Source organism: Mya arenaria, chromosome 16, assembly GCF_026914265.1.
Source record: "Mya arenaria isolate MELC-2E11 chromosome 16, ASM2691426v1".
Lineage (NCBI taxonomy): Eukaryota > Metazoa > Mollusca > Bivalvia > Myida > Myidae > Mya > Mya arenaria.
The window spans coordinates 41,896,096-41,922,850 of record NC_069137.1 but is presented as its reverse complement, the minus strand read 5'-3'; the positions used below and the strand labels follow the sequence as shown (position 1 = coordinate 41,922,850).

At 34.3% G+C, this 26,755-nt stretch overlaps 3 protein-coding genes across 4 annotated transcripts; 2 read left to right on the top strand and 1 right to left on the bottom strand.

Moving 5' to 3' along the window:
- The first annotated feature begins 552 nt into the window (after positions 1-552).
- Positions 553-5,068, top strand: LOC128221860 (multiple epidermal growth factor-like domains protein 10). Of its 2 annotated transcripts, XM_052930483.1 has the most exons (7): positions 553-577; positions 845-951; positions 1,151-1,224; positions 2,451-2,966; positions 4,039-4,153; positions 4,344-4,417; positions 4,760-5,068. In XM_052930483.1, exons 3-7 carry the CDS (start codon positions 1,164-1,166, stop codon positions 4,804-4,806), a joined length of 813 nt encoding a protein of 270 aa, XP_052786443.1. In that variant the 5' UTR covers positions 553-577; positions 845-951; positions 1,151-1,163; the 3' UTR covers positions 4,807-5,068. The 2 variants fall into 2 exon arrangements, 1 of the variants encoding a protein (XP_052786443.1); XR_008259007.1 differs by lacking the exon at positions 553-577 and having other exon boundaries at positions 585-951; positions 4,308-4,417.
- Positions 5,069-11,637: 6,569 nt separating this feature from the next.
- On the top strand, positions 11,638-15,320 carry LOC128221660 (uncharacterized). Its single transcript, XM_052930261.1, has 4 exons — positions 11,638-11,807; positions 12,418-12,574; positions 12,992-13,306; positions 15,295-15,320. The coding sequence occupies exons 2-4, from the start codon at positions 12,424-12,426 to the stop codon at positions 15,318-15,320; spliced, it is 492 nt and encodes a 163-aa protein (XP_052786221.1). The 5' UTR covers positions 11,638-11,807; positions 12,418-12,423.
- Positions 15,321-20,305: 4,985 nt separating this feature from the next.
- LOC128221859 (tereporin-Ts1-like) lies at positions 20,306-24,002 on the bottom strand. The gene is made up of 2 exons (XM_052930482.1): positions 23,898-24,002; positions 20,306-21,916 (listed from the first exon to the last, which is right to left on the bottom strand). Exons 1-2 carry the CDS (start codon positions 23,905-23,907, stop codon positions 21,366-21,368), a joined length of 561 nt encoding a protein of 186 aa, XP_052786442.1. The 5' UTR covers positions 23,908-24,002; the 3' UTR covers positions 20,306-21,365.
- Between the last annotated feature and the right edge of the window lie 2,753 nt (positions 24,003-26,755).

Genomic DNA, 26,755 nt, shown 5'->3' with positions numbered 1-26,755 from the left:
ACCTATGTCAAACTAAGCAGGATATGTTGTCATTGTTCAGAAACTAATGTCAAGCTCTGTAGGATACGTTAACAGTCTATACTCCTATTGAATTCGGGTACCAGAAACATATGTCGAGCTCCACAGGATACGTTTTCAGTGCATTGTCTTATTAAGTTAGGGACTAGAAACCTTTTCGATCGACAGAAAAGGGAATAGCGTTTTATATGCATCATCTTATTTTATTCGAGTACCATAAACCTATGTCGAATGTAAAACCGTTTTTGTTATTATCTTTGCAAAATAGTACGATGTATACACGTTTTAAGTAACCAAGCTAGTAAGTTTATCCGTCGTGTTTTTATTACTGGTTCAATTGTGTACATTTCGTTAAATGCAAATCATATTTGTATTAATTATAAATTTGATATTCGTGCAAGTCCATAATAGCATGAATGCACTTCCAAAGGCATGCACTTCCAAAGGCGGAAGTAAATGATTAAATACATCGTACTTTCGTTATTACGATACAATGTTTACCAATGGTGACGAGCGCTAGTAGGATTATTGTAGTTTATTTGAAATATAGGCTATTTAGGTAAGATAACATTCTACCGTTTATAACTAGTTTCCTAGTACAAACGTTCAAATGTGTGTCAGATTAACATCAAAACATGTATATCAATTACCAGATGTTTATATTTGTGTGTAATTGAGTTTCAGGGATGAAGAATTCAATGGGTTTTTCCCTACCATGTTAACACTTACTCATTTGCTCTTTCGTTTTTAAATATTACTTTGCCGGAGATAAATGTTGTTTATTTTTTTCTTGCGCGGCTGTCCTGCTAACAAAAACAACCGGTAGTGACTACACTAGACACTACAAAAGTCATCTCAGCTGCACAACACACCATCCTGTTTTGCTACAAGATTACGTACTAACCTATTTCCGTTTCTCATTGAAACGATCAGGTATTCCTTTCACAGATAGAACAAAATTATTCAGCTGGTCTTGACCTTTGTTAGCAGAGAGATAGCAACGATTAGAAGCATTGGTTTTCCACCACAACTATATATACTGTATTGTAATATTTGAATTTTAACGTAATTAGTTGAATAAAACGTTATTTTATTTCATTGTGTAAACAATAAGTATTCTTTCTGTCGGAAGAGGAGAACCAGACATGACTTATCTGATCTTCAAACTGTGTGTTCTACTTAGCTTCGCAGTTTCAGGCTTAGCAGGTAAGGCCTAACCATCAACATGGTTTTTGTACTATTCAAATCATTTAATAAGTATAAACCCGTGGCCATAATTGTTGCAAATGAATACTATTGGAGCTTTAATTGATTTGAACACTTTCAAATTCCCACATCCAGCATGCTTTTTACAACTGTGTTCATAAATACTAATTTATAATTTGTACAATACACATCTTATTATAATGTTCAGGATTACATGAGACCTACTTTTGTGTTTATTGTCTCTCTATTCCAATTCTACAAATGAATTCTGCTTCAGTTTGAAAATAGCATGGCAATAATTTTTATATAACATTGTTTAATATTTTTGATTCGAACGAAAATAGATATTCAATATTTATGCGAAAAGCTACAGAAACCAGCTCAGTAGCAAAAAGTTCAAACATAATCCTGGTTTATTGGCACTGGGTAAACACAAAAGACATAGAACATAAAATCACAAACAAGAAAAATGGAAAAAAGCACAAAACTCAACAAACAGCACAGTGCATACATACTATACATATATATAACTAGGTATGTTTATCAATGATTATGAGATACCTATTGATGAATATATTCAAAACGTTTTCAAATTTAGATGTTTGTTTTCATTTATCAATAGAAAAACACTCAGCAACTGGTAAATATTAAATGACATGTTGTTTAAAGTCTAAGTATATAAGATATAACAGTTTCGTTGAAATATTGACTTCGATAACAAATGTTGACGGTATAATAGATTTTGTTTGAAAAAGAATACCGTTTAATAAACAAAGATATTCTTGGCCTTTATACTGGTCAATGACCATTACGTTGAAATGGCACAATGACAGTCACGACACCAACGCCTTGTCTCACGTTTTATGCAAAGGATACTCCTGAAACAGTCAATTATGTCAAGGGAAACACAGCCACGGCACTATGTGCCTCGGCCAGTTTTTTTCTCTTATACCATGGACGGTTTTTCGGACAGTTTTTCCCTTATATAATAGACGGATTTTGGCACTATATGCCTCAGGTAGTTTTTACTTTTACATGTCGGACGATTTTCTGCATATCATCCTTACTGAAATATCACGTGCTACATTCAGTTTTGTAAATCTTCGATGCAACTGCAAAACACTTAACTTTGTTTATATCATCCAAATTGATGCCTGATTGTGTGTACTTATGTTTACAATGACCATTTGTACATACATGACGTTTGTAAAACGATTCCCTTCCAGTGACAGTAAACGAAGATGGTAAGGAGGTAGACTGTAGTGTCCCATGTGCTTGTTGTAGAGAAGGACGAAAACGTTGTGGAAAAAGTCATATTTGCGATTCTGGTTGCATTGATACAGTATATGGTAACAGATGTGAACATCTTTGTAAAGGCAACTGTTATACGTGTCAACAATCGAAGGGGACAATCTGTACGACATGTAAGGAAACATTTTATGATATCGACAGTAGCTGTGGTAAGACCTGCTCAGTCGGGTGTATTGGTGGAAAATGCAACTATCTAGATGGCACATGCTTATGTCGTAAAAACTTCAAAGGAGGAAGATGCGATGCGTGTGTTGACGGACGGTATGGTTCAACCTGTGATCAGGTTTGCAGTTTTGGCTGTGCAACAATTTCCTGTGACAAAAACACTGGTTCTTGTGGATGCCATGCCTTTTTTATAGGCGATAAATGCGATATTTGTACAGATGGGGACTATGGTTTTCCAGGCTACACATATTCGAAATGTGGAACAGGTTTGAATATGTGTTTCTTCATTCAATTGTGGAACATGTTATTAAGTCAGCATAATAAAATAATTAACACTTATTGTTTTAACTATGCGAAGAAGGGAATTGAGCATAATATTACTTGATTTGGTCAAGTCAGCTATGTTTTTATCAAAGAGGGGACGTTATTCAGTCTGTTCCTGGTTCATGTGCTTGGCCTAACCCACCATTGTGTTTGTTTCATATATATTATACCACTGACTAAGCGCTGAATAGCGGGAATTAAATACGATGATGATTACACTATAGTAAGTAGGTTAATAACAACTGAAATATTCTAGAATACCGTACCATGATTGCATGTTAATGTGCTAAATCATTAAAAACGCCGTATCGTTATTATCCGTAACGCATATATTGCAAATTTAAACCTACGGTTTGCAATTAAACATCATAAAGAAGTGCCTACGGTAACACTCAACGACAAAAAAAGTTAACACTTGAATCAATTGGGTTTTTTTAAGAAACGGATGTAGAAATATATTTTAAGTACTATTACATTGTATTTAAATGCAGTATCATTTGCTTAAGCTGTCAATTCCCATATTATAACCATTGAGGTAAAGTCCAGATGTGTATCCACTCAAGAAGTGAAAGAAAGTGATTTAAATAGTTTTGACTCGGTTGGTTTTTGTCATAATAAACATTATTGTCGATTTAAAATTTTGAAATTTAAAATAAAACCACAACCGAGGGTACTGTTTTTTTTCCTGTTTAGGTATTAACGTACGGACTGTTTTAACTCGTGTTATTTTTTTTTTATTTAATGTAATGACACAACACTATGATGCCGATTGAAGAACATGATTTTCGTCAAATACTAAACGCGTGTAGGTTTCGAATTTTTAAGAAAAAGGCCACTTAACAGGCAAAAGTAGTTACAAGAATCGGTACTTTTCTTTAAAAGGAGCCATTATGTTTGGAACAGAATATTTTTCTCAATTTATATTTGGATGAAACTAAATTGTGCCACCACACCCTTTGGTTTATGTTGAATGTAAATTAAAAGTATCCTAACAATTTATTTTTTTATCAACAGCTTCAAAGGCTAGCGTTGGCGATGACTTTCTCACTGCCACTACTGTCAAGATTTATGGTGGGGTATTAGTGGCGATAATAGCGAGTGTGTTAGTGGTTGTGATGTTAACAAAGAGGTAATTGTCGTTCTTTAATCAGGTGTATTGTATACGCTGTATAATTCTTAGTTCAAAGGCGAAGATGTCAATTGTTCTGATAAATAGAGGTGTACACGATTAAAATAATCTGACATTCAATTGTTTACACTGTTATATAAAACATTGAATTTAGATAGAGGAACTTCTGTTTGTGTTCCATGTGACCTAGATGTAACAGGAAGAAGGCAAACGACGCAATACCAAATGGGATAAAAACCAGCAATCGAAAAACTGGAGATACAGGTAGAATTTCTTTAAATTATCACATCAGAATTAAAGGAAATGAAAAGTGTGATCCTTTTCGATTTCTTACGGTTTGCAAAGCTTATGTCTTCCTTATAATATCAGTACATCTTCTAGCACATTTTATATATGAAAAACACTACGAGGATGTGCCATTTGCGTAGTTCTTACAATTATCAATATTTCAATACTATCACATTTACACATTTTTCTGAACAATTGTTTCACTATTTGGTTGATTTGGACACAAATATATTTTTTTTATACAGCATTGCCACAAAAAGTTACTGTATTGTTTATTAAAAAGTGTTTAGTAACTATATCGTTCTGTTGTAATTTTAGAATTCAAACTCTTGTACGAGTATTTAGACGAAAACACACGTGAATAGCAACAGATACCTGAAAATGGAATGTCACTTGTTTCGACTGTTATGGTTGGAATGCGGTCTATTGATGATGTAAATACGGTTTATTACGAAAATGCAAATAAAGTTGATACTGTGTAAGGAGAAAATGGAATGACCAATTGTGTATTTGTGACTACGTAAAAACAGGACACTGTTAGATAGTACTGGACTAATTCTTGTAGATCCTAGTGGAAATCAAAAAATGTTAACCAAATATAATCAAATATATATATATGTACGAACAGGAAGCTTTAGGTTATTTATTTTAGATACTGTGTGTATAAAAATTGAATAACCTAGACCCCTGGAAATGTTTTCTAATACTCGTACATCTTGTACGGTTATCCAATACCGTTAAGAGATATACACCTATAATATGTGAAAACAAAATCTCATTGATGATATAATTCTCTTCTTGGGCGAATTCCTAAAATTGCATATGAAATATTAAAGTTAATGCAATGAAGTCTTTTTATCGGTAACTGACTCAATCATTCCAGGAAATGAGGTTAATACCTAGTTAGCGGAAGTAATTGGTGAAAAAGGTTAACAAAAAGGTTAATATTTGTAAGCTAAACCTTTCTTTTCTTCGGGTGAATACAATCGATTCATCGCTTTTTATTTGAAAGGACCTAATATCACCGACAGTCTTTCGACGCTTCCAGCGCTTTGATTTGTAATCCTTTAATAAATTGATGAAACTGTGTTAACATCTAAAGACAGTAATCAGTTGTTGCAAAAAACATTCTGTTCTTCATTCGTGTATCAACATTTTGTATACAACATTTAAAAAATGATAAGCGAATTTAAGGTTTTAAAAATGCGTGAATGCCTGTTTATATTACGGGTGTTTGCTTTATATTTCAATCAGAGTATTCCGATCCGCTAAATAACTAAAAGTGAATTGTACTCCACTTGTTTATTGACTTTGGCCAAAATAATCAAACAGGTAACACTAATACCAGTGCACTTTCACAGAAAATAGTTTCTATTGTAACGTGCGACGTTAAACAAGCCCAACAGATCCCTTCAGAGAAAAGCATGCTTGACCCGGAAGGGGTTTGCTGGTCTTTATATACACTAACTTCTCTGTTCACACATATCCCGGGCTTTGCTTATTTGCATATTACCAAGTTAACATACGTACTACGAATGTTCTTCCGTTTATAACTGAATATTATTATGAACGTACATCCGCCGCCTACAGCGGACCGTTACACTATGAACGCACATCCGCCGCCTACAGCGGACCGTTACACCATATAATATGGTAAATGTTTTGAATACCATTTGAAAACCGGTTTGTTAACAAAAACCTAAATATTTCTGAATGAGACTTGTCCCTCATCATTCAATTATAATACGAAATAGATATTTTAAAAAGCTTAAAGTTGTCTAAACCAGGAAGAAGTCTAATGAAAAGAGAAGAATATTTTGTTTTGAAAGGGGTATCAAATAAAAGGAAGATAATGTCTTATTACTCGATTTACAAGGTACCAGAACAAATCTCATTATACACTGAAAGAAGGAAGAAGGAAGAAGGAAATGATTAATTTAAAATTACATATATATATTCTTACCGTTTCATCAATGAGCCATATAAACTCACAATTGCAATAGCAATTAAGTGACGCACCGGAATGCGATCTACTTTTTTATGGCGGAATAATTCTTGTGTTCTTCGTTTTGATTGGTATATAAAGAGTTGTTTTTCGTGATGTCATCATTCACAAGTTGAACATTGAGATTGAAGCATCCAAAATTCACGACGGATAACCCAGAGAAGAGATGAATCTCGACACAGACAAGTTTAGAAGTGACTACAAAGAGTTGCTTCCCAAAACCGATAAAGAAGGCAATCAATCGATTATTACTGGCCGTAATAGAAAGGCTCACCAGGAATTTGTTAAAGCAAATTAGCTGAAAAGAAGAATAAGTTAATTCTAGATCACGGTCTAGAAGCATACGAGAGACTAGTGGGAAATTTCATTCCTCAAACTACGTTCGCAGAACCAGAATATAAAACAACATGCCTAAGCGTCAAGGTGCGCTCTTTCCAGAAGGAGAAGATGATAGCGAATTCTACAGAACACATATATATTCCCGTTATATTTGATGTGCATTTTAACATGCTGAAGGCCAATTATTGAATATAATTTTGTTCGTTTGTTAGCTATTTACACCCGAAAATGATTTAAACATATCAAACAAACATACCTGTTAAATATACAGTGTTTACAACATGACATATTACATTTCACATATGATTAGACACAAAGTCGTTAAACCATTATGCCAATGTTCATGTCATCATATTGTAAACTAAAGCATAAACGTGCGTAAACTGAGAGCATACTTTCAGAAATCAGGCTAGTATGATGATAGAGTGTTACAATGCACTGAAGAGGTATTATAAATATTTTTTTATTCTTCATTTCTTTTCATTTTTTTCTCGTGGTACCTGTTAAAAATAATAGCCGAAATAGAAATGCAAGTAATTACAGATGCTCAGAAAAGATGGTTTTATAATAAAAACTTTGAATATCCTGCATCCGTGTGGAAGAATTTAATGAGACGAAACAAATGCCTTAATATGCATTAAGACATGTAAAAAAAAGAAAACCAAAAAATATTTGTTACATTCATATAAAAGCTGTCGTATTAAAGCGAATACACATTGAAATGCAAGAAACTTCGAAAAAAACGAACATAATAATAAATTATGATGCGAATGAAATAAACCGAAGTGTGAGATTCTTTGTTAGTGTAAGTCTAAGTCTGTTTGGACAACGCATAACGAAAATATCTACGGCTGCGCGGATACTTGTGTCTATATTATTATTTGGTGAAGCAAGTTCATGAAGAATCACGTTAGTACAGTACTAAATAATCTCTGCACTGTTGCACGAGGTGCTGAATGTGTTCGTTATCACTTGTCTCTCGGTGGAAAGACTTGGGCACGAAGAAATACTATGGACGTTGACGTCAGCTGAACATTAAAAACAGTAATTACCTATCCCTGCCAGGGGAGATCATGTGTTTGTGATGAAGCGAATGGTATATATCGCGTTACGTATGTCTTTTTGAGATTTTGCGGTTGACACTATTAAGGACCGGTAGACTCGAGTATGTAAACTGCTGAAACGTTAAAATTTCTGGTCGCCGGTGATTCGAGCTTTCAATTGGTCGTTGTAGGACCTTGTGGTGGCTGTTCTGACTGACCTTTTCCAAGCCAGTTTTTAAGAAGCATCGCTGTTTATCTGTAGGCTTGTTAGGGCTGTTCTTAACCATACTTGTTTAGAATTTCGAAAATACTGGGATAAAGCGAAGGTGACTGTTATTACCACGAGTACAGAATAACTGTCTACTAAAGTCGAACAACTTTTTAACAAGTAGTGATGCATTAAAAGTACATAGTTTGTGGAAAAACATGAACTTTTGTAGGTCGATCTGTGATAGAATAGAATGCAATCCCATCATACCAGTTCTTGTCCTCGTGTTTAGGTTTTGACAGATCTTAGCTGCGAGACGAACGTAACGTTTGAGCTTCGTTATGTCAGATTCAGTAAGTTACAAACATATTACAGAGTCATATTTGAAAACTTGTGAAGATATTTTTTGCACTAAGCCAGCAAGCTTTAGCGGATTTACATTAGCAATAAGTAACATAATTAGGAAACTATTTAGGCGAAAAAACATCTTTATAATAATCGCTGAAGGCATTTAAAATGTCCTGGGTGTCTCTCAAACTTATGTAATTCCACTGAATTTCTTTTCTTTTCTATTGTTCTGTTACTGCTTCGAACGAAAAAGTCCCCATAACAAACGTATACCACAAGTTGCAACGGTTAAGGTTGTCATAAAAGCAACTATCACTTACAGACTTTACCTGTTTTTGAGTGTAAATAAAAATACGTTTTTCGTTTGTAATTGTTATATCAGTAGGGTCCGCTTTGTCTAATATACCAATTTTCTGCCCGTGCGCTGTGCTGAATGCGCTGATTTTAACTCTTTATATCCATACGGTTGTGTGTGTGTGTGTGTGTGTGTGTGTGTGTGTGTGTGTGTGTTTGTGTGTGTGTTGAACATTGCCTGTGGTAACGCTTGAGAACCGGCACTGATTGCTTTTAATATATGAGAGTACAACAGTTAAATGCTGCTATTTTAGTCTGGACATAAACGATATGTATTTAATGTTTATAAATATACTTCTAAACTGTTAACATGATTCTCGCAACAGTACATTTGTTCCGTGCGATATAGTTCTCGGCATTTTGGACGATGTGTGAGCAGGGGATGTCCAGCTGTGTAAGGAGCGAAAGGTGGCCTTAGACCGCGCAGCAATCGTTATTTAGCACCCTGTTGTTAAGAATAACATATGACTGCCATGTTCCGATGACGAAATAGTCGGGCGTTTTTCGTGTTGGTCAAAATGTAAAAAAATCCTTGTTATGTGTGGGTACATCAGTTAAGCTATTATCTAATAAATCATTTCAAAAGATTTGCCCATTAATTGTTCGACATGACGGAAGTGACGTCGGCATTTAGATATCAACAGAACAAGATGACGCATTCTGACGAGTTCGCCTCATACAAGCCTTGGATATGAATATAGACAATCAACAAAGAATACATTCTTACGAATACGACAAGTACCATTCCGTACACGAGGGACGCGAGCACATAGGCTATTTCCGCTACTACCTTTCTGCATGGATGATTTTGAACGTGAATATGTATTTTGCTATAAATATAAATACAATACAAAAACAACAAGACTTGGCTTTATTGATTAAATATGTTGCATCATGTAATGTTTTATGTGGTTGCCAATTCTTCGAAGCGGTTTGCATTTAAAACAACCTATTTTAAACTATAATTTCAACATACATTGCGTTATTATGTGTGGATTGTCCTACGAAATCCATTTTATTAAAGCAGATAAGAAATATTCGTACTTTATACTTGACATCAAAAAAGTAGAAGCATCGCGTTTTGTCGGTATCAATTATAACATACCGACGTCAAGACATATTTTAAAAATATCATGGTGCTTTTGTTTCAGATTATATTAACCCCTTTACATGAATAAATTTACAACGCGCTAAATTCTTAATTACCTGAAATACAGAATATTTAAACTAGTAAATTACTTGAAACAACTGCCTCTGGTTGCGTTTAAATATAACTTATAAAATGTCATGTTCGCGCAATCTGTCTTTAAAAGAAACATGCTTGTTTTATGTAATTATTTGATACATAACCACCGGCTTGTTCAATATTTTCTATTCGACATGTTATAGGTAATTGTACGCTTGTAAATAGAGAAATATGTTATGTCCAGTTAATTAAAGTCCAAGCGGGGCAACTCTGCCTGTCTACGCTTGTTATATTGAGGGATATTTGCGCCTTGCTATGCTGTAAAACTGCTAATGTGAGTGTTATTTTCGTTCTCCTGTTTTACACCATACCACACACATACGTCAATCTCGCTTCTTTAATCATTTCTGTTTGGTATTAGCTTAGGGCCGAAATGTCAATATATCATGCCTCCAACATAGATGACGCAACGCCATTGGTCCAGGACTGGTCACGTGGTGACCCCATAGTTTCCATATTTGGTCACCATATTTATAACATACCAAAATGGCGTCTATTTTCCGATTCCGATAAATGTTCCGATACATAAATTAAACGTTTAAGCATGTTATTAGGTTTCTGACATGATATATACGTTACGGGGTAAGTAGGCTTCGCTCTCAACGATATGGTTTCATTTGCCCCGTATATCCCACATAGGGTCACCTACTAACCCCGTGACTGATTATATTTCTGATAAGTCGAGCTCGTATTTTCAAATAAAGTCTTTAATCTGACAGTGGTGTTATCATTTTGATTTGACAATATTAGAATATATCCTACTGCACATCATAATTGATAGAGAAAATAGGCCGTTTTGAGAGGTATTAAGATATACTTTGGTCAGATATTTGAAAATAACTTCAACGTAAAAGATTGAATGTCACTTTAATATTAAAAACTTAAATTTGCGTACTAAAAGCTGCACTCTCACAGATTTAACGTTTTGACAACTTTTTCTTTTATTTTTTTGTCTTGGAATGAGCCAACATTTGCGTAAATAACTAACAACCACTGATCTAAGACTGCTGATAAAAGATCAGAGCAATTGAATGAAATTTGGTTCCCCGCTAATAGCGTATGCGCTACGATGCAACAGGGATACATTGGATTCCCGCTTATAGCGTATGCGCAACGATGCAACAGGGATACATTGGTTCCCCGCTAATGGCGTATGAGCTACAAGGGATACATTGGATTCCCGCTTATAGCGTATTCGCTACGATGCAACAGGGATACATTGGTTCCCCGCAAATAGTGTATGCGCTACGATGCAACAGGGATACATTGGTTTCCCGCTAATAGCGTATTCGCTACGATGCAACAGGGATACAAAGGTTCCCCGCTAATAGCGTATGCGCTACAATGCAACAGGGATACATTGGTTCCCCGCAAATAGTGTATGCGCTACGATGCAACAGGGATACATTGGTTTCCCGCTAATAGCGTATTCGCTACGATGCAACAGGGATACAAAGGTTCCCCGCTAATAGCGTATGCGCTACAATGCAACAGGGATACATTGGTTCCCCGCTAATAGCACATGCGCTACATTGCAACAGGGATACAAATAAGACAGTTTGCTGAAGTACGCTTACATAAACCATTGATAACCTGAACACAAGGCTGGTATGTCGATGGTGCAGATAACGGACTACATGTATATCATTTTACGAATGGTTTAAGAACTAACAAAGTCCACAGTTGCTCATTGGATATTTTTATTTTATAAGCGTTCGATATGTGTATATACCCTATTTCCGGATTATACAACAAGCGGATATATATGGATAAATATGGAATCTTATTAATAAAAGCTTAGAGAACAACAGTGTCAACTGACGGTAAAGTCACAATTTATTAACATATTCTTACTATTATATGTTGATAATGTTCTGCTTATAAATACAACAACTTTATTTTTATAGAAAAACAATGTCTTCGGGTGGAGGGGTTACAAAATTGATATCAAGTACATGGAACAAATTGTTAACTGTTCAATGTTTAGAAATTAATTGTTATCTATATTTTGTTTGTCCGTACCTTAAAAGGGAGCTCAGCATTGCTAATAGAGACCATCATTTTATATGATCATATTTTCCATATTAGTCTTTTAAATAACGCTAATTTAAAGACAATACCTGTTTAAAAACCAACGGCTAATTGTTGAAGTCGATTGTTGTTTAACTGGTTGTACTGTGTGAATTTTCGTCTTGAACCGTATGCATTTTGTCCGGGTTTTCGTTGATATAATATATATTAATCTTTTCCATGTTGCTATTATATTAAATGTACTGGAAAATCAAATACTATTTTATGACGTGTGTTTCAAAATAGTTTGATTTCTTTAAAAAAAACATCCGACAACCAGACTGTTTTTGTGTATTTTGTGATTTAAAATGGAATCTTGCTTCATTTATATTGTTAACGAACAATTACATTGACTATTTTCAGAACATTATGGCTACAGCCTATAGGCAAACACACGACCATCCAAAGGAATATTTCGTAGAAACGGATACGGATACGGAAGACTCCGATTTCGACGATTTCGTTTGTTCAGACTCCGGAAAAAGTTTGGATGCAACGATTTTTGCTGATTTGGAACAATGTAAGTGATTTGTTATATATTTCCATGTACAATGACAATTGAATCTTGTGTGTCGGTTATGATTTGGAAACATGTACTTGTAGTACTTACACAGTACTTTTTTTCTAATTTATTTCAACAGCCATGTCAATTAGATTATTTATACTTGAACTATTTTGAGTGTAGAAATCCTTAAATTTTGCTTTGATATGTATGCCAATTTGTAATGCCATGATGACATAATGCTTCAATATTTTTCATTTCTTTAAACTAAATTACTTTTACCTGATAGAAGAAAAAAGTCGAAACGAGTTGTGGAAGTGGGAGTCTTCACATAGTGGGATATTACGAGCATTTAATGATAAAATGGTTCTTAACTTCAGAAGTTAATGTAATTCGAGAGGTGATATCGACGTCTTTTGTTGTTGTATTTTCCAGTGTTCCAATCTCAGGGGTCTGAAAAAAATGATCAGCCAGGAAAACTCCTCTGCGAAGTTCAAACTGAAGAAAATATAGCGGAAATTTTCGCGGAAATACGAAAGGAATATAAACCAACAGAGGCTGAATGGAGAGTTTCCAATATTGACGAAAGGAAAGATCATGAAGCAGCCAGCCTCTTAGATGACGCCTTTGAATCCCTAAGCTCGGAGGTGGAAAAAAGCGGAAGTATTGAGGGCTGTTCCTCTTGTGCTGAATCAGTTAATGTGTTGGATGTTTCGCAGTTTAAAAAGGGACAACACATTTCAATGCCAGGTAAATTCGGAACAATTTACCAACACCATGCGATTGTCTGCGACGTAAAAAGCACTTCAGGGACAAAAGCTGAACTGGAGCTTATACATTTTGAGAATAAAGATAAAAGCATAAGAATTCGCAAGGGGATAAAAACATACGACCTTAAAAACAAACAAATTTATCTAAAACACTACAAAAAGCAAAGGTACGATTGCCATTTGATCGTCAGTCGGGCAGAGACAATTCTGGAAGATTTTAAAATGTCCAAGTTTAAGAAATACAATTTTTTATTATTAAATTGTGAGCACTTTGCAACTTGGTGTGTTAACGGCGAAGAAGAATGTTTTCAGGTACAAGGGGCTTTACAAATGATGGTCGACACTCTCACGAGTGCACTGGGCATTGGTAGTCGAGTGGTAAAGGTGGTTCAACAACTGGTCATCATGAGTACAGATGAAATCGCCAAGACAATATCGTCAGCGATTGTTCCAGAGATTGTACTCGGGGCAACTGCGGGTGTTTACTTATTGTACTGTCTTGCTAAAACAGCATACCTTAAAATGGCATACAAGAAAAACAACTTATGCTTGACGTGTTTGAAAATCACATTAAAAGAAATGTGGTTAGGCTTTTTAGTTTTTAGTTCGACATCAGTTGTACAACTTCTGATTTACACTTTTGCGGTGCCTGCAATAGGAAGTGGAGTGGGCATACCGTTAGTGGTTCTCTCAGTTCTGCTCTCAGTTGCGTTAAAAATGTCTGTAAACACATTTTTACGCGTCTTAAGAAATCCATTCGGAAAAGAGAAAACTAAACTGTCAAGGCCCTCGCAGTTATCAATTGCAGACATTGTGGCCTTCAGTTACTATAGATTGGAGCATGTTGCAATTGTCACGGATATTTTAGATGTGAACGAAAGGGCACAAACAGCAAGGGTCAGGTGCATTCATTATGGTCTTCCTAAGTTGTTAGCAAAGCGACAAATTGTTGAGGAAGAATTTGAAATGAATCTGGTCAACTCATCGTGGCACAAATTTGACGTAGATGACACAACTTCTTATGCATGTGAAAAAAGGCTAAGTCGTGCAAGGGAAAGGGTAGGTGAGAAAAGATGGAGTAAAACAAACCGTTCAGACAACTTTTGTCACTGGGCAGTGGTTCCAATTGCGCGTTGGGACAACTACGCTTTCGAAGAGGTAAACGTCAAAGAAAAGAAGAACAAATCAGTTGAACCTTTTTTTAATAAATACCCAGTGTACATAGCTGAAGAGCTCAGATTAGGCGATGTTGTAGATTATAAAGAAACAGGTGTGCTGGTGAGGAAACAATCAAAAGTTGATCAAGGAAAGAATGTTGTAGAAATAGATTTGATCATCACAAGTTTTTGGAAAGGAGAACGAAAGACATATACAATAGACTTGAAAAGGGACGATATTCATGTGATGTATTACAAACCAGCTCTGTGCATTTCTATGCAAGATCGAGTAGAGCGAGCATTATATTGGGAAGGACGAAGAAATCGACTATTGTGGACCACGAATGGATTCATAGAATCTTGCATCCTAAAAAAAGAATATTTAGACAACTAACATGGCGCGAATGAAAGCTTCGCTCTGACTGCTTCCTTGTAGAAAAGTGTGTTTGGAAAATGATCAAAGTAATCAGTCTTACTAAAAACCGGTGTGTAATTGTTGATTTTAATAATGAAAATGTACCAAATTAATTAGGTACAGGTTTAATTAGGAATAGGTTTCACAAAAGTGTCTGTATTATACTGTACATGCTTAACCGATTTACTCGTTGTAAGTTTTGCAAATTTGTATGTTTTGATTGTGTTTTTATGTTGCTTAATTGGCCTTTTACTCATTGATATGCTTGGATAATTGAAATATATTTAGCTAACCACAGGTATTTTTGTGATATTAAAGGACCCTCCTTATGGCATCCATATTCTGATTTTTTAAATTTAAATCTTCATTTTTTTATTGTTTGATTCGTTTCACCAGTATCATGTGAATCAAGGACCGATTGAGGACTTGTATTGCATCAATTCCAGAAGATATAAAACGAATCTAACTTTTGTATTTCGAGTTCAAAAGATAGGATGCGCACAATTACCAGTATTAGTACATGTGTACTCCTTTGTATGATTTGTTAAACATAACATTTAAATACTTTTACAAGTCTATTCATTTCATCCAAAAATCATATTACGAAAGGTGACGAAAAGAGCATGATAACACATATCGACTTGTGTAGTAATGTAATATTCTCACAGAATTTCCTTTTTTACAACTGTTTTTGTCTTGGAAAGCAGTTTTTTGGAGTAATCATCTGCAAAACAATGATACAAGATTGCTGACAAGTGATCAGAGTGCAGATTTGCCTATTTCGTTCGAAAATTAATGTTTAATGGCTTTAACCGTTTCTAACGGTTAAAGAAAAATGCATAAAACATGAATTTCTTAACTTATATATAGAAAGCTACGATCTAATTTTTGTCAGCAGTCTTTTATCACTGGTTTCCATGGATTTTCGCAGAAAAATGGCTCGTTCCAAGACAAACAATGAAAATGTTTTCAAAACGTTCAATCTGTGATAGTGCAGCTTTAAGGACAGATGAACTTCTTAAGTTTTTGTTATCATTGTTATCAGTAAGTGTTTTTCTATTTATAATCATGCACGACGTGTCATAACATCTTGTACTTTGTTTTGTTTAGTTTCCATTATCATGTACTGTTCGCAATTCATCTTTTCGTACATAAGTTAGCTCATGTACGAAAATTGATTGGATTAAAGTGACACTCTTATTCAAAATAAAACATACACATGGGTTTACAAACATCAATTTAAATGATAAACCTTTAACTACTCACTAAATTATACATTTAACTCATGTACGAAAATGTATTGGGTTAAAGAGGTTTTTAAAACTTGCTTGGAATATTAATGAAAAATCAAAAAAAGTATTCCTGTGGTGTGCAAAGAACCGCGCATATCATAGATGTGCTGGTACAATAAAAGGTCAACACACACACACACACACACACACACACACACACACACACACTAAATTAGCAAAAAAAAACTCATGTACGAAAAGGTGCATCGCAACGAGGGCATGATATTAAAGCATTCAAAACAAAAAAGTACTTAATATTAGTTAAATCGTACCCGTAGTTTAATTATCAAGATCAATAACAATTATAGATTGTTAACTAAGCTCAACAACATCTTAAATTATATTTTATTATGTTTCAGCATATAAAGGTATGCAAATTATAACATGATAATGATTTGATTGGTTTACATTATGAGCATAGTGTTTTTATTTTTGTTTTATTGTTTATATTGTATATGATTGCTTCAAAATGAAAACATTTGAATCAGTCTAGTAAGTATTTTATATACAAACATACATATATAATAAATGTATACAATATATTTTATTATTTCATTTAACACGATTAACATGATGATATATCTGACATTACTGAATTATAAATATAAATATACTCGCAAACACATAAATACTAATGGAGAAGAACATCATGTTATTTATCAACAACAAAGGTTGGGAATTTACATAATTTTATGAATTTGGCATTGTTTTATTTACACCTCAACTTCCATTCCTTAAATGGACTGCCTTTCGGCAATTGCGTTCATTAATCGATGAACGCAACATCTTCGGATATGTTCGGATCGTAATTCATTGCATAACAATATACATGAAAGCTATTGATCTTGTTATTGGTTGTATTTTGTCTGCAGGACCCGTAAAATATAGATCAACATTTTTAAAAGTGTTATTTTATTATATTTTAAATATATTGGTACCAGAAGTGTTTCAATTTTACGTTTTAAAGTGATTTCAAGTGGTTGATCTTTTCCCGCGTTATTGTGACGTCATTTGAAAAAATGTTTCCGGTTACAGTCGGGTCGTTCTATTTACAGAATGGGTAAGAAAGGATTACTGAAAGGTTTTCTTAAATGAAATAAAGTATTTTTTAACAATTCTTGAATGAAATAATTAAATAATGAATTAGTGGTGTAAATATAAGGAATGAATTGCGGGGTTTATGTCATTATCGAGGATTTGAACGCAATTGGGTTGGTCAAAGTACGTGTGGAGTCCTTTAAAGAAGTTTTAACAAGATATAAAAAGGTAAGGAAAGGGATCGAGTATCCGCGCATCTATAAATACCCATTTAAAGAAAGAATGCGTCAGGCATTCGAGGATCTGGAGGATTTCTCAAAGTTTCTATTCAGTAATTGAACGTAGATCGAGTCTGACGAATGAACAAAACAATGGTTTCATCGTATATTTTTTCAATCAGTCTTTATCCACCAAGGCTTTCTTGTTGAACCAATCTCAGAAGAGAAAGGTAGCCTATACTTGTTGTCTGCATATTTGTACGGGCAAATAAAAAATCAATGATTTTTCATATTTCCTGGTCAATACCTCAGTTGTTCTTATGAATGCGCCAACAAACGTCAAATGAGTTAAATTCTAATTTTGACGATCTACAGAAAAAAGAACGAGCCAAAATTAAAATCTAATCTAAACGCTGAACGGCTTGTAAATTGTTAAATCATGATTTAATAGCCGGATTTTTCAACGATAAATACGGGTCGTAGAATTTCGAAAATCGGGGGGTCGGGCGGATGTCGTTAACAATTCTGCGATAAAGTTTTTATTCCATATCATGAATTCAATATTTTGACCCAATTGGTATGCAACTTGGTAAGAATACTTGTCTGTATGTTGTATTGAAAAAGTATGAATATGGGTCACCTGAGTTAAAAACTAGATCAGTAAGTCAAATCTTAAAATACTAAAATCCCCGTCATAAATTAAATAGATTTATTGAATTGTGATTTATCTTAGTCAGAATTATTGTATGCATTTTGCCTTGAGCACATATTAATAGGTCACATTTGACGTTGTCAGTAACATAATATTCAAATTTAGTATGATTTTAAATATGTACATATTCACAACGAAGTCAAATAAAATGTAATGCTGAAATATCCTTAGATCGTTGAAAAATATTATTGCATTTCCTTGTGTTTATATGGATCTAACGTTTTATTTTTGGCTTTTGACTCTTTACGCAAAACAATCAACAAACTGCAAATGAAGCAGTTACAAAAATTGTGTTTTTATTGCCCAATATGATGTTAAGCATATTTTAAAATATCCAAAGTGGTAGGTGCGATATTCAAGAAGGCGATGCACAGTCAACCGTCCCTTGAAAAACAAAATGAAGACCATACTTCCGATTCACCGAAGTTAGAAAATTCAACTCCATACACCTCACGTTCTTTCTCAATGCCTTCTTTCGACCATAGAGTTAAATACTGTAAAGGTGCCATTTACATATGTCCTATATACCTATTCTTTACAAGAGATGGGCGGAGCATAATCCGCAATCATAGGTACTTTTAATGCATATGTACTTAAAACAATAACAATTTCACTTAAGTTGAGGTTAACATTTGTCAAGTATTTATTACTTATTTATAGCGTGGTTGCTCTGTAGGGTTTGAAGGACTTTGGTACAGACTAGTTTGCTTAAAAGGTCATATCGTTTCATGAAATTGCATTCTAAACAAGTGTTTACGGGAAAGTGTTTAAAAACTGCATTATTCAATTGCATCGCATAATATTGGACATCAGTAATGAATTAATGAATGCAAGATGTCGCAATCCCAATACTCACCAGAATACAAACGAGAACACTTAGGAATTGCAATTAAAATAATAAATTGATGCCGTTAAAACAAACACATTTCTGTAAACAAATAATATCTTGTAGATTTGATATTACCATTTGTTCTGTTCCCGAAGTCATATATCGTGCAATAAAGGGTAGGCACAACTTGGGAAATGTATGGAGTGTGACGACGGGAAGTGTATGGAGACTTACGACGGGAAATGTATAGAGTGCGACGACGGGAAATATATGCAGAGTGACGACGGGAAAATGTATGGAGAGTGACGATGGGAAATGTATGGAGAGTGACGACGAAATATGCATTAAACTAGTGACGACGGGAAATGCATCATGGATTTTGACGACGGGAAATGAATGGGGTTTGACGACGGGAAATGGATGGAGTTTGACGACGGAATATGCATTATACTAGTGACGAAGGGAAATAAATTGAGTTTGACGTCGCAATATGCATTAAACTAGTGTCAACTGAAAATGAATGGAGTTTGACGACGGGAAATGAATGGAGTTTGACGAAGGAAAATGAATGCAGTTTGACGACGGAATATGCATTAAACTAGTGACGACGGGAAATCTTTGGACCTTGACGGCGGAATATGCATTATACTATTGACGACGGGAAATGTATGGAGTTTGATGACGGAATATAAATTAAACTATGGCGACGGGAAATGAATGGAGTTTGACGACGGAAAATGAATGGAGTTTGACCACGGGAAATGTATGGAGAGTGACGACGGGAAATGTATGGAGAGTGACGACGGGAAATGTATGTAGAGTGACGACGGGAAATGTATGGAGAGTGACGACAGGAAATGTATGGAGAGTGACGACAGGAAATGTATGGAGAGTGACGACGGGAAATGCAACGATAGTGACGACGGGAAATGTATGGAGAGTTAATACGGGATAAGTATGGAAAGTGTTGACAGAAAATGTATGTAGTATATTGTATTATGGAATGCTGGTTGTTCCGAATTCCTTGTATCAAAATATATTCAATGTATAAATAGTTTTAATCTGTCTGAATTAATTAATTCATCTAGCAACCATAGAATGGGCAGAACACAGGCCGGATTCCATAGACATTAAATTGACACTTGGTATATTAAGTTGTACGCCTTTAGTAGAAAAAAGGGATAAAATAAGAAATAGAAATTACGGTTCAGTTCACCTTTAAGAATATGTTTCTGTCATTTGGTTCATACAAAAACACCATAAATATATATTTGGTTTATTATTTGTTAAAGGCAGATATAATAAATTAACAAAACGTTAATAGTAAGATATACAGTGAGTTCGGTAAAGAATATACTAGAGTATGTACAAAACAAGACAATTCAAAAAGTGAATTAAGGGTCTATATTTCGTGGAATCTTGAATTCGTGTATCACCCAACCCACGAAAACCACGAACATTAATGGCTCTCGAACATTTATGATTTCACAGTAAAGTTAAGAAATTGCATTGCAGGTCGATTATAATCTGCAATTCCATCCCTGTACATATTTGTGAAATCCATATGTGAGTACATACTCCAATAGGTGATGTCCTAGACAACCATGTTTGTCATTATGCCTAAAAAAAAGGAAACGAAAGCAACCTCAGATATATGCCGGTACATCAGTATAAATAGTTCGTAAACTTTTAAATAATAGTATAAATTAATTGTAGTGTTGTAACTTGTATTTTGTATATCCAAGTTTAAAATTATTACCAGTGTAGTGAATAAATGCATAGATAATAAAGATCCCAAAGTGTGAAATCTTAAAGTTAAACTGTTAAATTGAAATAACTACCCGCCATTCAATTAATACTTGCAGCGTAGTTAAATAATAAAATTTCTGGCATTGTAAACCGTCCATATACATCCCATGTTATTTCGATGGAACATTGCCAAGTAGTTCCGAATGGCATTGAATTTGATAATAACTATCATGACGTCGTCCTTAGTAAAATTGCATAAATATGAAGTTGCATGAATATCTCGGCTCAATCGTTTAGACATTAATTTATTTTACTGGTAAAAATCGAAGTCACTTTATCATTTTAACATACAATTACAATTAACCCTTTGCATGCTGGGTAAATTGTCGTCTGCTCAAAAATGTCGTCTGGTTTATTCTAAATTTCTTTCAATTTACTTAAAACTTTGGGGATATATTGACTGAGTGGCAAACAGCTTGGAACCTGACCAGGCGCCGAGTTACTCCGTGTCTGGTCTGGTCCCAAGCTGTTTGCAAAGCCTTTAAAATTGCCATCAGCAGCCTAAGGGTTAAATACAAAAAAAGAACATGATAAAGCAAATACAAATGCGTTAGAAATTTAAAAGTGTATTAACCACTCTCTGATCGAATGTGTATCTTCACATAGGCGTTATGGTCTGATGACATTGTTCCTTCAACAACCACATCTTCGTATTTAGCAATAACTGGAACCATTCTCGCACTTTTAAACTTGTCTATTTTATACGTGAGACTGTCAATGGGTTTATCCTTTATCATTTGATCAAATAGTTGTATGTCAATATCTTTGGAATCTGTGGTAATCCCAACCCCAAGACGGTTTTTGTAAAAATCGAAGTTGAAAGGAGCCGACCATAAAACAACAATCTTCTTATCTGGGTTGTTTTCGAAAGTATAGCTCAGTATTCCATGCGTCCCTTTCGCTAACCCCCATGTTTTTCTTGTAGCTACAAAGTCACTAGAATTAGACTTCAACACAAGTGGTGATTGCAACACACTTCCATTCACAGCAAAGATGGACCCACTTACCAAGTTATATTTGGTGTCATTTTTGATATCCATCACAGTGGATACCCGATAGTTATTCGATTTGATTTTGTCAATGACCTTTGAGGTCGCCGCTAAACCCGGACTAAGTAGGCCTGGAAACAACAACAACAAAAAAAATATTAAACCATATTTGTATATTTACACCTCAACTTCCATTCCTTATATGATCTGCCTTTCGGCAATTGCGTTCATCAATCGATAAACGCAACATCTTCGGATATGTTCGAGCGCAATTCATCGCATAACATTATACATGAAAATTATTGATCTTGTTATTGTTTGTACTGTGTCAGCAGGTCCCGTAAAATATAAATCAACATTTAAGAAAGTGTAAATTCATAATATTTTACATGTATTGTTGCTATAAGTGTTTAATTTTTACGTTTAAAAGTGATATCAAGTGGTTGATCTTTTCCCGCGTTATTGTGACGTCATTTGAAAAAATGTTTCCGGTTACAGTCGGGTCGTTCTAATTACAGAATGGGTAAGGAAGGATTAATGAATGGTTTTCTTTAATGAAATTGAGTATTTTATTTTTAGCAATTCTTGAATAAAATAAGGAACTATTGGTGTAAATATAAGTAATGAATTGCGGGATCGATGTCATTATCGGGGTATGAACGCAATTTGGCTGGTCAAAGTACGCGTGGAGTCCTTCGGACTCCACACACTTTGACCAACACAATTGGGTTCATACCCCGATAATGACATCATCTCCGCAATTCATTCCTTAAATGAAAAAGATTTTTTATTACAAAACCAGCATTTTATACTACTGTCAACGGCTAATGTTAGTCAGCTAATGGAGTCGTCCGTTTTATGTTTCTCTGGATGACCTTCTGTTTAGGGTTACTGAGTTACCCTAGTTTTATATTGCATATATGTACTTTCCTAAACATATTTATTTAACAATGATTGTGAGACAAGTTATTACAACATTATATTAATCACTCTCGTTGGCACGATTTTACGCGAGAGTGTGGTCTTGTGTTGTGGGGGAAACCGGAGAACCCGGAGAAAACCCACTTTTTCGGCTTGGTGACCACAAACCAAACTCGCATGCGCCCAAGCCGGGAATCGAACCCGGGTCGCCTAGGTGAGAAGCGAGTGCGCTAACCACTGCGCTAACCGGACAACCGCATATAGACTGAGTTGTTTGTGAAGTGTTTTGCGTTTGTTCCATGCGTATGGTTTGTGATTGTCTGTTTTTGTGTTCTATATCCTTGCCGTTTACCCTGTGCCATTAAACGGGTCTTAGGTTTACCATTTTCGTCTTGACTTAATTCGGGAGTGTTGGGATAAGATTGAGGTTGTACACAGAAGCTGGTTTAAATCCCCAGAAAATTGATTTTACTGACTTTTCCAAGACGGTACTTAAGTTGATAAACACACCTAGTTTGTTAATAAAGTATATATGCACTGTGTTGTTTGTAAAGTTTTGTGCTGTTGGTCTATGTTTCTTGTTTGTGATTTATTTGTTTTTGTGTTCTATGTCTTTGGCGTTTACCCTGTGGCATTAAACGGGGTTTATGTTTAAACGTTTGGCTACTGAGCTTGTTTTTGTAGTTATATATATATATATATATATTACCATACGGCAGCGATTGGTTATATCTATAATAGTGTGACTTCTTTAAGCTCTTTTACGGAGTGAAAACTTCTAGTCCACCTAAACAAATACAAAAAAATGCCAATTTATCACAAACAATGGGCCGATTGTTCAGACTTTTGTTTTAGAAAATAATGTTATTAACGTCATAATTGTGAACTTCAAAAATGTACTGCTCTGGAAGTTAAATGGATACAGGTTTCATAAGCAGTATTTCTAACAAGATTCGACAACTGTTTCAGTTGTACTTGTTTTATTTAAATATATGAGCACATTATGTAATAATTCACGTTTAATAGTTAACAACGATATCGTTAATCACGTTGTTAACTTTAACAAAGTTCTAAACAATCGGCTCAATACGACAATCTCTTACCTCGTTACATATAAATCATTTACTATAATCACTACGTTGTTTCTCATGTCAAATTTATCACATTTACATAAAACAAAATACTGCTTACTGCTTGCCATTTTTCCTCGAATTTCTCCAGATTAAATTTTGTCAATTCCGAACAAGGCTTGTATTATCTAAAGGTCCTCTTAATTAAGAACCCTGTTGAAAGTTTTATGCTCTTTAATAGCTGATTTAAAGTTCGGATGTGACCTGAGCACAAAGTGGCCTCTCGATATATTGTTTTATATTCAAGGATGTAATATATTTCCTCCATCTCATTCATTATGTAAGTGCTAATTCAAGGCGAACAATACGTTAAGTTACGGGATTAGTAGGTGACCCCGTAACGTACATATCATGTCGACAACCTCTTAACATATTTAAGTGTTTCAATTATTCATTGTAATCGGAAAATAGACGCCATTTTGGTACAATATAAATTTGGTGACCCAATATGGAAAATCATGGGATCACCGCGTGACTAGTCCTTGACCAATGGCGTTGCGTCATTTATGTTGGAGGCGTGATATAGGTTGATGCAAAAAAAAAATATTCAAGTTTTTTTTAATGAATTATTATATTCAACTCATTTGACTTTTAAAAATCAATACAAAACAAAAACAGCATGACTTGTATACAGATAAAAAAACATAAGCTATATTTTGGCGCTTTTATAACTGTTGAATTAATGTCCGCGAAACGTTTAGTTGAAAGCATAATATATTAAAGCCGCACTCTCACAAATTGACAGTTTTAACAACTTTTTAAAAAAGAAAAATTGGAAAGAGCAATATTTTTTTGTAAATATCTGCAAACCAATGATATAAGATTGCTGACAAAAATCAAATCGTAGATTTTCATATTTCCTTTCGAAAAATACTGTTTTATGGCTTAAACTGTTTCTAACGGTTTAAGAAAATTGCATAAAACATCACTTTTTGAATTTAAATATAAAAATCTGCAATCTGCTTTTTTGTCAGCAATCTTATATAACTGGTTTCCATGCATTATGACAAAAAAAATGGTTAGTTCCAAGACAAAAATTTAAAAAAAAGTTGTCAAAAGGTTCAATCTGTGAGAGTGCAGCTTTAAAGCTAATTTTGTATTAAAATAAAAACAATGAATACATCTATCAAGTGTAAATCTATTTTCTGCAATTGACATTTTAGGTCAAACCCCGCTGTTAGCTGATGTATGAGTAGTGGGTTCCTTCGTTCCTTAGAGTTGGGATCCCTAATCATTAAAGTCCTTGGGGTTCACCTATTAGTTTATTATAAATTGTTTTATTAATATGTTTCCTCAAGTATATGCATTCTTTGATAAGATTTACCTTTTGCGTTTTTATTTTATTCAGGATTGTTGGGATAAGAGTAAGGTTGTGCACACAAGCTGGTTTGGACCTCCAGTAAATTTACATTTTGCTGACCGTTTCAAGGCGGTACCTATCAATCCTTGATAAACACACCTAGTTTTTATATAATATATATGCAATGTGTTGTTTGTGGGGTTTTGTGATGTTGTTCCATGTTTCTTGTTTGTGATTTGTTTTATTTGTGTGTAATATGTCTTTGGTGTTTACACTGTGCCATTAAATGGGGTTTATGTTTTAACCTTTGGCAACTGAGTTTGTTTCGGTAGCCGTGACGTTATATGTTGGCGTTTTTTACGTCGAAGTGCTCCATGGTTGTGATAGGGTATACTGTAACGCCGCTGTAAAACTGATTATATTCTATGTATTTTGACACGTTCGTGTATCAAGTGCGGAATTGAATGTACTTTTTTACTGTATCATTTTGTTTTATCTATCTAAACATACTAATAAATTTAAATGTTGTCTACGAACTTTACAAACAGCCCTCGTATATTCCAATTCAAATCAGGATACGTGCAAAGAGTGATGACTTAACGAATCTGAAACAAAGTAGGCATCAGCATCACATGTTGTCCGTGCTGAGATGTTGGACTTTATTATAAGATTCCTACTTAAGATCCACTTTAACATAATTGAATTGTTAACTGTTTATTAGATTCCTACTTATATGCACTTAAACATAGTTCAATTGTGAATTATTTATAAGATTCTTACTTAAGATGCACTTAAATATACTTGAATTGTGGATTGTTTATATAAGATGTCCACATAAGATGCTTCTAGATATAAATGTGCTTGAAATTTGAAAAACGAATTACTTTGTTTCATTAAGTTGCAGAATTATGCTTTGTTACTATATTTGTTCAAGAGCTTATAAAATTGAAACTATTTTTTTTGAATTACGGAAAATAAATATCCTCGTTACATTGAAAAGCAGGTTCTATAATATAAAGGACATTCAAATAGTCACGATTTATAAAGTTGGGATAGGTAGTTGACATACAGCGGAGGAAATGCTCGTTAGTACTTTTCATCAATTTACATCAAATTATTCCGTGAACCAAGGACACACATATACAATTTATATAACCATGTTATGCAGTAAAATCGTTTATAAATTACAATGTTTCATAACTTGTTCTGATACTTGGGGATTTTACAACCGAACTTGTTCAAATACCATGCTACCTTCGGGGCAGGCATAGACGGCATTGCAGAGATTTCAAACATGCCGAACTGCATCATCTTTTATGTGATTAAAACATGATAAGGAAATTGACTTAAAGTGACACTCTTATTCAAAATCAATACACACACATGTATAACAAACATACATTTTGAGTGATAAACCTTTAACCACTTCCTTAATAATGCATTTATTGAAAATAATAATTACTGATAACAAGATTGTAACCGTGTATTTAATAACTGAAAACGCAAAAATATTAAATACTGAATGCTAAAGAATTTACTGTAATTTTCTATCGTGCCATAAGGTAGAAATACCGTGTTTTCTGCACATTTGTTTTCTCGGTATCCTTCATTAGAGCCCT

Excerpts from the sequence above, each read along its gene's own strand:
- LOC128221660 (XM_052930261.1), top strand. The coding sequence starts at position 12,424 with ATGGCTACAGCCTATAGGCAAACACACGACCATCCAAAGGAATATTTC. Across the intron at positions 12,575-12,991 it reads TTTTGCTGATTTGGAACAAT|TGTTCCAATCTCAGGGGTCT; the intron begins GTAAGTGATTTG and ends TGTATTTTCCAG. Across the intron at positions 13,307-15,294 it reads ACAACACATTTCAATGCCAG|TATCATGTGAATCAAGGACC; the intron begins GTAAATTCGGAA and ends TCGTTTCACCAG.
- LOC128221860 (XM_052930483.1), top strand. The coding sequence starts at position 1,164 with ATGACTTATCTGATCTTCAAACTGTGTGTTCTACTTAGCTTCGCAGTT. Across the intron at positions 2,967-4,038 it reads ATATTCGAAATGTGGAACAG|CTTCAAAGGCTAGCGTTGGC; the intron begins GTTTGAATATGT and ends TTTTATCAACAG. Across the intron at positions 4,154-4,343 it reads GTTGTGATGTTAACAAAGAG|ATGTAACAGGAAGAAGGCAA; the intron begins GTAATTGTCGTT and ends CATGTGACCTAG.